Raw genomic sequence first — 15,241 nt, 5'->3', positions numbered from 1 at the left:
TGTGGTATATAGTACAACTCATGTGTAATAAATATCAGCAATAAAAACTTTAGCGGTCATGTGACTTTTCCCGCCATTTTGTTTTTCCTAAAAACGGCAAAAAACACTTAAAAATCTTCTTCTTCAGAACCACCAAGTAGAATGCTCTCATATGTAGTATTTAGCTTCTATATATGAATCCCATTTATGTTTGAACATTTTTTTACGATTGGTCATGTGGTTTGGCCACCATTTTGGATTTCTTCTAAACAGGAAGTAGTTTTTTACTCTGGCAACACTTGAGGGATTATTTTCAATTTTGCTTCATGGCATCAGTGTATTAAACCCTTTCAAAAATCTAAAAAAAAATTCAGATCAGTCACATGGTTTGGCCGCCATTTTGGATTTTAAGCAAAATTGACAAAAAGTTTGGGTATTTGTTTCTCAGAGACGATTCAACCAATCTACTAGATGTTTTTATATTTACCATGCCTGCCCTTAGCTCCATATGAGAAAAATAATATTATTTTGATCAGTCACATGGTTTGGCCGCCATCTTGGATTTTGTGAAAATAGACATTATGCAACTACATGTTTTGTATTAGTCTGATTTCTTTCAAATTTTGTATGTGCATTTGTGTCATCAGATGCATCATTTTGCCCCAATAGCACACTGCTAGGCCACGTGGCTGGGCACCCATGTGGTGGGGGCTTCTAACCTCATTAATATGCATAACTGTTATAACTCAAACACTGTCGCAGTTAGGGTGATGAATCCTGTGTTATTATGGCAACGTTGAACAAGAGATTTGATTAAAATAACAGATGACCATATATGGTCATGTGAACTCATTAATATGCATAACCATTATATCTTAAACACTGTTGCAGTTAGGAAGATGAATCCTGTGTTATTATGACAACAGTGAACAAGAGATTTGATTAAAATAACAGATGACCATATATGGTCATGTGAACTCATTAATATGCATAACCATTATATCTTAAACACTGTTGCAGTTAGGAAGATGAATCATGTGTTATAATGACAACAGTGAACAAGAGATTTGATTAAAATAACAGATGACCATATATGGTGATGTAAACTCATTAATATGCATAGCAGTCATATCTGAAACACTGTCGCAGAGCAGGACACGTAACTAGTGTCATTATGAAGACATTGAATGAAAGATGTAACTGACATTAGAAATGGCTATATATGATTATGTAATCTCATTATTGTGCATAAGAACATGGCTCATTATATATCCTGAAAACCATATTTCGATAACCAAACCAGGTAAATACATGGTACCAACTTCATTTCGACCTCAAGTTACTGATAATTCAAGCTACCTGATTGTCTAACATGTGACCTCATTAATTATGAAACAGAATCTTATCAGCTTGGGCCCCGGTGACGCCGCTTGCGGCTTTAATTCTTCTTCTTTCTTCCGTAACTTTTTTCGTCAAGCCGTTTGAGAAAACCGTTGAACGGAATGGTCTGATAATGCTCTATACTGATAGTCCATAATGTGAACTGGTGCAACATGCTTTCAGAATTTCGATTGGACAATTAGTTTGGCAGCCATATTGGATTGAAATAAAACCGGAAGTGGCGGTTTGACCACTTTCTGAGGGTCTAGGCGTCTAGATTTTTTTATGGTATATAGTACAACTCATATGTAATAAATATCAGCAATAAAAACTTTAGCGGTCATGTGACTTTTCCCGCCATTTTGTTTTTCCTAAAAACGGCAAAAAACACTTTAAAATCTTCTTCTTCAGAACCACCAAGCAGAATGCTCTCATATGTAGTATTTAGCTTCTATATATGAATCCCATTTACGTTTGAAAAAATGTTTACGATTGGTCACGTGGTTTGGCCACCATTTTGGATTTCTTCTAAACAGGAAGTAGTTTTTTACTCTGGCAACACTTGAGGGAATATTTTCAAATTTGCTTCATGGCATCTGTGTATCAAGCCCTTTCAGAAACCTAAAAATAATTTCAGATCAGTCACATGGTTTGGCCGCCATTTTGGATTTTAAGCAAAATTGACCAAAAGTTTGGGTATTTGTTTCTCAGAGACGATTCAACCAATCTACTAGATGTTTTTATATTTACCATGCCTGGCCTTAGCTGCATCCGAGAAAAATAATATTATTTTGATCAGTCACGTGGTTTGGCCGCCATCTTGGATTTTGTGAAAATAGAAATTATGCAACTACATGTTTTGTATTAGTCTGATTTCTTTCAAATTTTGTATGTGCATTTGTGTCATCAGATGCATCATTTTGCCCCAATAGCACACTGCTAGGCCACGTGGCTGGGCACCCATGGGGTGGGGGCTTCTAAACTCATTAATATGCATAACTGATATATCTCAAGCTCTGTTGCAGTTAGGGAGATGAAACCTGTGTTATTATGACAACATTAAAAAAGTGATTCCATTAAAATGACAGATGGCCATATATGGTCATGTGAACTCTTTAATATGCATAACCATTATATCTTAAACACTGTTGCAGTTAGGAAGATGAATCCTGTGTTATTATGACAACAGTGAACAAGATATTTGATTAAAATAACAGATGACCATATATGGTCATGTGAGCTCATTAATATGCATAACCATAATATCTTAAACACTGTTGCAGTTAGGAAGATGAATCCTGTGTTATTATGACAACAGTGAACAAGATATTTGATTAAAATAACAGATGACCATATATGGTCATGTGAACTCATTAATATGCATAACCATTATATCTTAAACAATGTTGCAGTTAGGAAGATAAATCCTGTGTTATCATGACAACAGTGAACAAGAGATTTGATTAAAATAACAGATGACCATATATGGTCATGTGAACTCATTAATATGCATAACCATTATATCTTAAACACTGTTGCAGTTAGGAACATGAATCCTGTGTTATTATGACAACAGTGAACAAGAGATTTGATTAAAATAACAGATGACCATATATGGTCATGTGAGCTCATTAATATGCATAGCAGTCATATCTAAAACACTGTCGCAGAGCAGGACATGTAACTAGTGTACGGCAACCGAGGAGGGTCACGACTAAACCTTTTCATTTACCATACAATTATTTGTTTTTGCATTTAAAATTTGATTTCAATTACCATTTTCATGAGATTTTGACTTAAATTAAAATTTTAACTTGTATTTGCATTTAAAAGTTCATTTGCATTGGGATTTTGACTTGTATTTGCATTTAAAAGTTTATTTGCATTTAACATTTTACTTGCATTAGATTTTGACTTGTATTTGCATTTAAACTTAATTTACATTTAGATTTTGACTTGTATTTGCATTTAAAACTTAATTTACATTTAGATTTTGACTTGTATTTGCATTTAAAAGTTCATTTGCATTTAACATTTTACTTGCATTAGGAACCATACAATTATTTGTTTTTGCATTTAAAATTTGATTTCAATTACCATTTTCATGAGATTTTGACTTAAATTAAAATTTTAACTTGTATTTGCATTTAAAAGTTCATTTGCATTGGGATTTTGACTTGTATTTGCATTTAAAAGTTTATTTGCATTTAACATTTTACTTGCATTAGATTTTGACTTGTATTTGCATTTAAACTTAATTTACATTTAGATTTTGACTTGTATTTGCATTTAAAACTTAATTTACATTTAGATTTTGACTTGTATTTGCATTTAAAAGTTCATTTGCATTTAACATTTTACTTGCATTAGGATTTTGACTTGTATTTGCATTTAAAACTTAATTTACATTTAGATTTTGACTTGTATTTGCATTTAAAAGTTCATTTGCATTGGGATTTTGACTTGTATTTGCATTTAAAAGTTCATTTGCATTGGGATTTTGACTTGTATTTGCATTTAAAAATTCATCTGCATTAAGATTTTTACTTGTATTTGCATTTTGAAAAAGTTCATTTGCATTTTGAATTGCATTTGTATTTTAACTTTCACATGCACTTGCATTGAGATTTTGACCTGCATTGAGATTTTGACTTGCATTTGCGTTTGAATTTTCATTTGTTGCACTTTCACCCCTGACCCCTAACCTATACAGTTCGACCAATCGGCGAGTTCCATTTTGAAGATTGGTAAAACGTGTTCGTGTTGTGTATGTAAACCACTGTTCTGGATTAGGTATAGGTGAGTTAACACAATTTTGTTGTCGCGAGAGTACAAATACGAGTGCACGCCATTTGAGGCTGAATCGATTATTTATTTTTATAACGAGACGATCTATGTAATAACAGTTGATGAAGCCAGAAACCAATGTACATGGTTGCCGTTCTGTAGCTCTTGCTTTCACTTGTCGTTTCTTGTGTTTCCGTGTTTTTTTCTCTTGTTTTATTTGTTATTGTTGCGGTAGTTATTTTGTCCATTCCATCGTTGCGTGATTGACAGATCGTGTATGTCGGGATTCATCTGGTGTGGCAATAATCCCACGACGTTCAAAACTATAATTTACCCTGCCGGCGATAACAAAATGAACTGAAAATGACATTCAAGTCTGCTTCGTGTTCAATCTCAGAACAGTCACTCTACTAGGGTGACTGTGATCTCAGAAACCCAGATCTGCAACTTATTATTTGAATAAGTATTATATAAGGCTGGGTATGTTGGTCAACACGTCAACAGCCGGTAAACGGCCCCGACGAAGACATTGTAGGCCAATAATATTACTATAAAGTAAACCGCCACTCCGATGTTAAATGGGCGTAATTGGTGCGAAATTTTATCTTTACCGTTGAAAAACTGTGATTTGTACTATTTATTTACTATTTCCTGTGTTCAATAGTTTACAATTCATATATTCATATTTACAATTCATATATAGCGCCCTCATTTGGCAAGCTTAGAAATGCAGCAATACTATAGATGTACGAGTGTGGATGTACACAAAATGATAATTTATGTGTTGTCATATAATGATTAACTGATATAGATATAGAGTATTTCACGCTTGTGCCAACATTTGTTTAAATTTCAATACAATGATACATACAATGTATATTTATTATTATAATTAATTTTGTGTAGGCAAAAAATTTAAGGAAACCCACAATAACTCATGAATTGGGCATTTACAATATCATACCAATCATGGTCATTGTATTCCATCCCAAAATAATATGTTGCCTTTGTTACAGCTCTGTCTGTTCTTTCAAACGTGTTGATTCTATATAAGTAAATCTGCAAATATTGTTTATTAACCTTGACCTACAAATCACTCTCAATATTATGCTCAGAATGATGAATTAATACACAATATGTTAAGGGGTTTTGGATGTTATCATGAATATAAACATTTTTTTTATGTTATCTAATGTCTTTTATTGAGTCTAGTACTGTATATTTTATTTTAAGTTTTGGGAAATATTCCAACATGCAACTTCAACTAGATTAATTTTGTTTTGCTTCATAGTATTATGGATTTGGACCATGAGGGTATCCCTCGTGGTGGGTGTGGATGTGGCTGCAATCAGTACAGAAAAAGTGCCGCATCTAATAGATGTAGAACTTGCGAATGTGTGGCGAGAGATCATGTAAGTTCATGAATATATCTTTACAAAAGTATATTACACTTCAGGTTTTTGTCCTTTGTAATTTCAAAGACACTTTATTTGGCTATCGATAATTATGTGGTGCAATATGTCTGTTCGTATTTATTAGTGTGCTGGGTCATGTAAAAAATGCCGATGCAAAGCCTATGAAAATAATGTGGCCATTCCAACAGAGTGTGTTGTTTGTGGCCATGGAGTTAATCACCATACACCAGGGAAAAAAATCGGTGAGTTTCCCAGTTCTTTTTGTAAGCTGCAAAATATTATTTTTCAAAGTTTTTTAAAATAAAAAAAAAATATCTTTCACAAAAAAGATATGCATCATACAAATGACCAAGGTTTAACATTCTCACTCAAACTGCTGCTCTTCAAATACATACCCGGCATTGCATGTATTTGGGAGCTTTGGTTTGAATATTATAAGCATTAAACATAATACTAATTGTATAATTTTACCTAAAAGACAGTAATAGTAAAAATGTTTATTTTTTGTACAGTATCTTCTGGTGCTACATCTACAACTACATCTGCAGGAATGATGGATGGTGAGTATTTATGCATATTAATTAATTAATTTTCAACTTTCACACTGATATCTCAAGTACTAATCATCACATTTCAATGAAACTTTGTACATGGATGCTGTAGGACAATAGACAAACCTGATTAATCTGTACATATTAATTATCTAATTTGCATAATTAACCAATTCTAAGCTATCACACTGATATCTAAAGTACTAATTATTCCATTTCAATGAAACGTAGTACAAAGATACTCTAGGACAATGTACAAACCTGATTAGTTTGGGGTTAAAATCTGTTCATATTAATTCCCTAATTAGCATAATCATTCATAATTTATCCACTGATATCTAAAGAGCCATTCATTAGATTTTGATGAAACTTGGTACATAGATGATCTGGACTAATGCACAGATTTGATCAGTTTTGGGTACAAATCCATGCATATAATTAACCTAATTTGCATAATCATTAGTCAATTTTCGGCTTTTCCACTGATATCTCAGATACTGATCATCACATCTCAATGAAACTTGGTACATAGATACATAGAACAATGCACAGACAGATATGTGAAATAATAATTACGTAATTTGCATAATTAATCAGCTTTTGATATTTCAGGTACTATTACATCATTACACTTCAATGAAACTTGGTACATAGATGCCCTAGAACAATCCAAAGACCTGTGTGCATATTTATCAACTAATTTGCATAATTAGTTAATTTTTGGCTTTTACACTAATATCACATGTACTAATTAATTCCATTTCAATGGAATTTGGTACATTGATGCTCCAGAACAATGCACAGACCCGTTCAGTTTTGAGTTAGAATCAGATAATATTAATTACCTAATTTGCATAATAAATCATAAGTTTTGGTTCTAACCACATTTCAATGAAACTTTGTACATAGATGGTCTGTGACAGTACTTATTAGTCCCCGTTCGGACGCAGTCCGAAAACGGGGACTTATGTTTTGCCCTGTGTGCGTCCGTGCGTCCGTGCGTCCGTGCGTCCGTGATCACCTGTATCTCGAACATGCATGGACCGATTAAGTTCAAACTTCACTCATACATCACACATTATATGGGACATATGCACATGCATTTTTTTCATGATCCGATTAACAATAGCCGAATAGCGGCCATTTTAAGGCCGAAAATGCATCAAAATCGCACATTTTCACCATTCCGGACCCGGATCTCAGTTATGCATGGACGGATTTTGTTCAAATTTGGTACATACATTAAACATAATAGGACCTTGATGCACGTCATTTTTTTTTTTGGATCGGGTTCGAAATGGCTGACTGGCGGCCATTTTGTTTTAAAGAATTCAGTTCTGGATCCGTATCTGAGACATGCTTGGATTGATCGAGTTCAAACTTCACACACACAAGGTACATCATGTCACAAATATGTATGTGCATTTGTTTCATGATCTCATTAACGATAGCCAAATGGCGGCCACTTTAAGGCCGAAAATGCATTGAAATCGCACATTTTCACCATTCCGGACCCGGATCTCAGTTATGCATGGACGGATTTCATTCAAATTTGGTACATACATTAAACATAATAGGACCTTGATGCACGTCATTTTTTTTTTCGGATCAAGTTCGAAATAGCCGACTGGCGGCCATTTTGTTTTAAAGAATTCAGTTCTGGATCCGTATCCGAGACATGTCTGGATTGATCAAGTTCAAACTTCACACACACAAGGTACATCATGTCACAAATATGTATGTGCATTTGTTTCATGATCTCATTAACGATAGCCAAATGGGGGCCGCTTTAAGGCCGAAAATGCATTGAAATCGCACATTTTTACCATTCCGGACCCGTATCTCAGTTATGCATGGATGGATTTTGTTCAAATTTGGTACATACATTAAACATAATAGGACCTTGATGCACGTCTTTTTTTTTCGGATCAAGTTCGAAATGGCCAACTGGCGGCCATTTTGTTAAAGAATTCAGTTCTGGATCCGTATCCAAGACATGTCTGGATTGATCAAGTTCAAACTTCACACACACATGGTACATCATGTCACAAATAGATATGTGCATTTGTTTCATGATCTGCTTAACAATAGCGGAATGATGGCCATTTTAAGGCCGAAAATGCATCAAAATCACGTATTTTCACAATTCCAGAACCGGATCTCAGTCATGCATGGATGGATTTTGTTCAGATTTAGCACAATGTGTTGTACATATGCAGGTGCATTTCGGTCATGATCTGCTTTGAATGTATATGTCACTCAAATATGAACGGAACGGGGACGTGTCATTGACAATGACTTGTCTTAATTCATGAATCTTGGTACATATTTACTCTAACACAATGTGATGATCAAATTAGTTTTAGGTTTATATAAATCTATAATATTTACCTAATTTACTTTTCAGCTTTCCACTAATTTAGTTAGGATTAATCATCACATTATAATGAAACTTTGTACATGTGTACCTTGAAACAATATACAGACCTAAATCTAAGCATAATAATTGCTTAATTTGTATAATAATTCATTTGGTCCGTTGAAGTAATCCATGATTTGTTTAATGTTGATAAACATGCATATTGATTATCTATTATTAGCCTATTTCTTATATCTAAAAAAACAGATTTACCAAATTGAATTCATTGCAGAGGTGCTCTGGAACTAATTAAACTAAAAACCATGGATGAACAATCAAATGTATTTTCTGTATGTATTATAAATTTTGATAATTAATGTGAATCACATTTTTTTCATGCTATGCATTTCAAATAGCAATTTCAAATTGGTTGCCAAGCTTCTTGTTTGAAAAGCAAATCTTAAATTTTGAATTAATTTTAATGTATCTCCAATACTCTCAGCACACCGGAGTTCTTTCTAAGCTTTCTTTAATTATTATTCTAGAAACATGGGGAGATATTGCAAATAAGCAAAAAAATATTCGGGCCAAAAACTTAGCCAAACGAAGACCATGTCAGCGAGAACTTGTGAAATGTCCAAAGGTAATTAGTAATTATAAGCACTAATGTGTCCAGAAACATCTGATGTAGTAGATTTAGTAACTGTTTTAGCTCAACTAGATGTTGGCTGTTGTGGAACAAAATTCTTCATAAGGCCAGACTTTTATTATCCCATATTTCGCGAACCCGCCGAATGAACAGGAGCCGAAAATGAAATAAAAATAAAATTTTATTTCAGTGTAATTTTTACCGCTCGCCGCTTAACAAATCCAAGTTGCATTTGCGTGGGAGTATCATGATCAAAGTACCGAAGTCTCGCGCAGATGAGAAACAAGGTTATACATGGAATAACATTTTATTTCATTTCTTCTCTCCGATCAATGATCTCATTTACAATTCTTTGAGAATCACACAAATCTAATGAAAAAAAAGAATTAATTTTTTTTTTTTTTCGCCCTCCTCAAAAAAATTGCCTCATAAAAACTTGAGAAACAAGGAATAAAAAAAGTCTGGCCTAAATGACTATTTAAAACAACTATTTGAGATGCTTTCATATTTGGTGTGTCTTCCTTTAGATTTTTGGTAAACCAACAGTTTTGGCAGAAAAAAAAGACATATATGTAAGATGCTTCAGTGGTCAAATTAGTTTATATGTTAATGATCTGGCATAGATAAAACTTTCAGTTAATGTTAAGCAATAGTATTTAAATACAAACTGTAGATTTTTTCAGTCATCCAATATATAGGAAGCTAGTTTTGATTTGCCTACAGTCAAAGTCATACTTGGATGTACATGACTGTTGACAGTTTAAACCACCAATGACAATATATACTAGTACCTTATTTTCTTTTGTTTTAGACTCTGACAATCACAAAGTTGATGTTCGATGGGTCAAAGTACCGCAAATGCCCAGGTTTGAAGGTCTTGGTAAGTTTAATTATTTTATTTTTTTGGTCGATTTATATTTTTTGTGCACTATATTATTACCATTAGTTTCATGTGAGAAAGAAGTAGTTCACACATATCAACAATTAATTTTTTTTACTATGTTTATTTTCAGTTTAGTCACTGGTCACTTCAACATACAGTGTAACTCTAATTTTATTCACTTAATCACTGGAATTTAATAGGCCCTGTACTGGAAAATATACTTAAACTTTTTATCAGGCAGTGTCACCATACATTTAAGATTTTTATTTTGTGATATTTTTGTCCCTGTCAGGTGCAAATCAGGAAGGTGTGTTTTGGTGTCCATCTGTTTGTTCAGAACAGATTCAAAATGTTGTTTTTAAGACATGCTATTTCTGAGTGTATATATGGGCCAATCACATTTAAACATCATTCATACATCTCACAGTATGCACTTTTGTTCTATGATGGGTGAACACTAGCAGTTTATAATGTTGAAAATTTATTGATCAATCATACTGGAACTGTATGGACAAATTTAATTCAAATTTGGTACATTTGGTATATAATGCATGTGAATTTGTTTCACAAATCTGATTTTAAATGACTAAATCATTGCAAATTTGTTAATGAATATTATTCGCAGGCTTGCTTTAACTTATTGTGGTTGTGTATACATACATTGTGTTACACATATTCATGTTCTGATTCAAAATGTCTGGCTTGTATCTGTTTTGTAAAAATGCACCAGGTTCAAGGTTTTTTTGGAACTATAGATTTTAAACTTTTATTAATGCTAGCAGTCAGACCTCATTCACTATTTCATTCATTCAGTCTGTCATATTGTTTATTTAAAATGTTTTTATTTTTATGCTATATATGCTATATATAACAGGCACTAATATTCATGTTCTGTTTATAGGTCCCATTCAATCAGCCATTAACAGTAGAAAATGTAAAATCAAGCTGCTGTGATTACTTTCATATTCCTCAAATTACCGGTACCTCATGTAAAATTATGGGTGGGGTCTTAGGACCAGAATTCACTGAAGATTATCAAATACAGGGGAAAACTTGTTTTCATTTTTATAAGGTAATATAATGTTTTACATGAACAAAAACCACTCCAAGAAGGTATTTTCTGAGGGAAATAATTTTGATGGTCATTCATGTATTTAAACCTACATCATACATTTGTCAATTGCAAGGTGTTCATTGCCTTTTTTTGATGACCCTAAAATAACAAAATTTCATATTGAGAAGCTAACCTTTTACTTTTGAGTAACATTCATGTTATTCAATTTCAGGAATCAAAAGATGTAGATGAAGATGAAGATGACGATGATGATGATTTATTAAGGTATTAACTATATAGTTATAAGTAATGTGTGCAGCAATATTCATTTGATTTAAATAATGATATTATTTGGGGCACGTTTGAAAATTTGACTTTTATTCAAGATCAATCATAAAAATCTTTATTGTCTCATTGGATATTAAATCTAATACATTTTTCTTTTTCAACCCACAAGTTCTGAAGTTAATAGCAATAATCCATATGTGGTTGAAAACGGTGAGTATAGCATAAATTCAATGAGTATAGCATAAATGTTCCATGAAACTTGCCTTATTTTGTATGTAATAGCTTTCAAGATAAAATTTCATTTTGATTATTTTTGTTTCCGCTTACAGAACATTCAGCTTCAGCACAGCTGTTACATTTAAGTCAAACTCACGGTAAGAATGTTTTTATTTTGTCCTGATCTTATTATTGTGAATAAAGTACATTGAGGTGAGCAGAACAAATACTATTCAATTTGAAATGCTTTGGGAAGAAAATAACAGGCAATTCTCTTTTATTATTACATTATTCTAAACCAACATTGCATATACATAATACATAATGATGAAGTTTAGATGAATGTGTAAAAGGAATAAGCTAAGTTGTGGTAAATTATTTAGGTGTGAAAAGAAGATCCAACACCAAATCACTGGAAATAGAACAATTATCACGTAAGTTAAATTAAACCATAAAACAAATTAAGCAGAACAGAACAATTGGTGAAGAGGCAACAATCAATGCACAATGCCTCATCTAAATAAAGCATGGAATCACATTGTGGATGGCCTAAACTATTTATAATATTAAGATGTGGTTATTCTTGTCCTGAAAAGTCAGCATTCACTATTTGGTTTTTATGGATTCTGTTTCAGGGCTGTATTTTTGGCATGACTTGACTGATCTCATTCAGAAAATTGGCTCAAGTTTGAATAGCATGTCTTTCATATAAGTGTCTACCATAATAGTCATGAAGACATAATGTTTTGTATTGTATCGGCTGTCATAATAACCACACTAACTTTGCAATACTGCATGAATTGTTTTCTTTCACATATAATGTATCCTTTTCTTTGGCATGTCTGGTGTTTATCTCACCAAAGTACTAATGAACTTGTTGTATTGCAGATGTCAAGAGAGCTGTTCTTAGTGAAGATGTACCAAAGTCATCAAGTAAGCCATAATTTATTTGGATTATAGCCAGTCCAAAGACACTAGCTAGACAATACAGGGACAGGAACAAAACAACTATAAATGTTAGCAGACCATGAAGGATCATGTTTGCTGCTCACATAACAATATGGAGATTTTGTTTTACCATCAATGACCATGCGTGTTTCTGGAATCAGATCATTCTCGGTTATGATTATAGTCAACAATTGTAGTCATTGATGGTCAAAACATGATCGATCATGATCATGGATGTAGACACCCAGATGTTCAGTTATGTAATGATCTTCCACTTGAGCTTGCTCAGAGTAAACCTGAGCACCATCCTGAGCTTTAACTTGAGCTTGGATTATTAAACGAAGTTGGAGCGCAAAATCTGAGCAACTAGAATCAAATCATTGCCATTACACGATACCTCAGATGCTTGCATAAATAGAACAAGGTGCACCAAGAGATATCTATATATATTGCATTATCACTTTGTATGATTTGTAGAAACCCTCTCACTGACGCCTGTTAGCATTGATAATAACTTTGAATTTTGTACAATCCATGAGAAATATTGTCCAACAGAATCCTGAAATCAAATTTAGAAGATTTTTCTGATGTATTATAAACACTGTTGTGTGCATACAATAATGAAAATTCTTGGTATGTTTGATTTGGTGATTCACAACTATTTTCAATGCTTGCTAGCTTCACTGACTACCGTATTTTAATTTAATGAACATTAAAATGTATTGTTTCTATCACAAACCTGTGATTTTAGAGTCCTGTGAATATATGGTATCTCAAATATTACCGGTAATCCCTACTAAAATTAAACTTCCCCTTCAGTATCTAAGTAAGATGTGTTCTGCATTGAATACAAAGTTGGAATGCAACTTAGTGTACCAGTACATTGAAAGACTAATCAAATTGCTATTCTCTGAAAAGCTATTAATGTAGCAACAGGGGAAAACCTGAGTTAAAAATTGATCTGTCATTTATAATAACCTATACATCATCTGAAAGCTTGGGTATAAGTGAATACAGTATGTTTTCCCCTGTTGTTATGTCATCTTTTTCATACTTACTACTCCCATTATATTTTTATGCTCATTATTATGGGTTCAAACCATCAAGATGCAAAAAAAAAAAAATAATTAAGTTATTCATTATGATATTTCATTTTCCATTATATACTGAAAACATTCCTCTCCCATAATGCATTGCACATATGTGCAGTAACATGTTCAGTAGTTTAACAATTTAATTTGGCTCGAACTCAAATTGGTAACGTAATTTACTATTTTATAAGTTTCACATAAATTGTTGTTTTTACTGAGTACCTGCAAACCAATTTCATTTTTTTCTGCATGTTTCACTCACATCCAGATCGGCTTTATGTCATTTTATAAACATTATTGCAGATTTTATTTCATATAGTTGGATTATCAGTTAATATATTTTAGTAATCAATTTTGTTATTGTTTATTATTATAATTATTTGGAGCATGCAGCTGTTAAACAGAAGAAAATTGTTCTAAATTTAAAATTGAATTACTGTTTTGTTATGCAGTAGGGTTAACTCATTTCATGCAGTTTGGCAAAAGCCTGCAATGTACTCCTCTTGAGAAAAACTGTAAGTAAAATGTTGATTTAGAATACTAGTTATTACATTCTTTATCAGGTCATGTAATGAAATATAATTTCTTTTTCATTTACTTTTAATTATTAAGATTTTCCCAATAGCTCAGAGTGAGAAGGCTAGTCTTAACCCTGAGTTCTGTGTTAAACACTGGGAATTATCCCTGATAGCAACCCAATGTTTAGGTGAAAAGGTGTGAAAGCCATGTAAAACATAAATTACCACATATGATGCTGAACAGAATAGAGATTCAGCCCACTGATAAGAAATATGTACAAAGTAGTCTTAAGTGCCCTCCATTTGTCAGCAAGTGTGAACAAGGCTATAGATACATAAAGAGAGACCTATATAGTGATTATTGTTAAATCTGCTACATTTATTATATTATCATTTGCATGCCAGTTCCTAGCATTAATATAGATGGTGGAGAGCATATAGTAGATATAATATAATAAATTTTAACTACTTTATTTTAGTATACAGTTTATTTTCATTGATTTTGCTGAATGTAAAATATAGGAAAAAAGGTATATTCGCTGAATTTTATGAAAATAATTTAGTGAAAATAATGAAAAAAAATTAAAAGCAAACATAAAGCATTTTACAGTATATGGAAGTGTGAATTAACTTGTATGTTTGTTTTTGAATATTTTATCACTAGATTCTACTGGTTCCCTGTATTTAGTGCAAATAACATCTGATGGGATAAAATGGAAGGAAACCTCCTTTCCCATCAAATACAGAGTAACTTCCTTAATTGGAGAAGGGGGAATGAGAAACTGTTATAACTGTGACTTGTTGTCATCAAATGTGTTGGACACAACTCTGGCCTATGTGGTTAAGACTTACAAGGATTCAACAATAAGAACAATGTATGAAATCCACTATAAGCCGCATTTATCAAAATCGAAGAATGAAGCTATCATCTCTATGACTGAAAAGGTAAAGACTTTTTCCTGTATTGCTGGTTTTTAGCTATACTACTAAGTGTAACTTTTTAATAATATAGTGAATTGTAACCATTATTTTCTCAATTAAATTATCATATATCTAGTCATTAACTTTTTTTTGTTATTATTAGGAAAGTTTTTCAGCTCTTAAAATTAATTGGCTGTGGAAT

The 15,241-nt window shown here is 32.5% G+C and overlaps 1 protein-coding gene across 1 annotated transcript; it reads left to right on the top strand.

Moving 5' to 3' along the window:
- Positions 1–4,173: 4,173 nt before the first annotated feature.
- LOC146725396 (uncharacterized) lies at positions 4,174–15,096 on the top strand. Its single transcript, XM_085496352.1, has 13 exons — positions 4,174–5,558; positions 5,686–5,803; positions 6,074–6,121; positions 9,017–9,114; positions 9,932–10,000; positions 10,905–11,075; positions 11,290–11,342; positions 11,515–11,555; positions 11,675–11,719; positions 11,945–11,995; positions 12,450–12,494; positions 14,053–14,115; positions 14,783–15,096. Exons 1-13 carry the CDS (start codon positions 5,442–5,444, stop codon positions 15,094–15,096), a joined length of 1,233 nt encoding a protein of 410 aa, XP_085352478.1. The 5' UTR covers positions 4,174–5,441.
- The last annotated feature ends 145 nt before the right edge of the window (positions 15,097–15,241 follow it).

Source organism: Saccoglossus kowalevskii, unplaced genomic scaffold (assembly GCF_978046115.1).
Source record: "Saccoglossus kowalevskii unplaced genomic scaffold, keSacKowa6.1 SCAFFOLD_185, whole genome shotgun sequence".
NCBI lineage: Eukaryota > Metazoa > Hemichordata > Enteropneusta > Harrimaniidae > Saccoglossus > Saccoglossus kowalevskii.
Note: the sequence above shows the minus strand (reverse complement) of the source record. Positions and strands in the feature narration are given on the sequence as shown.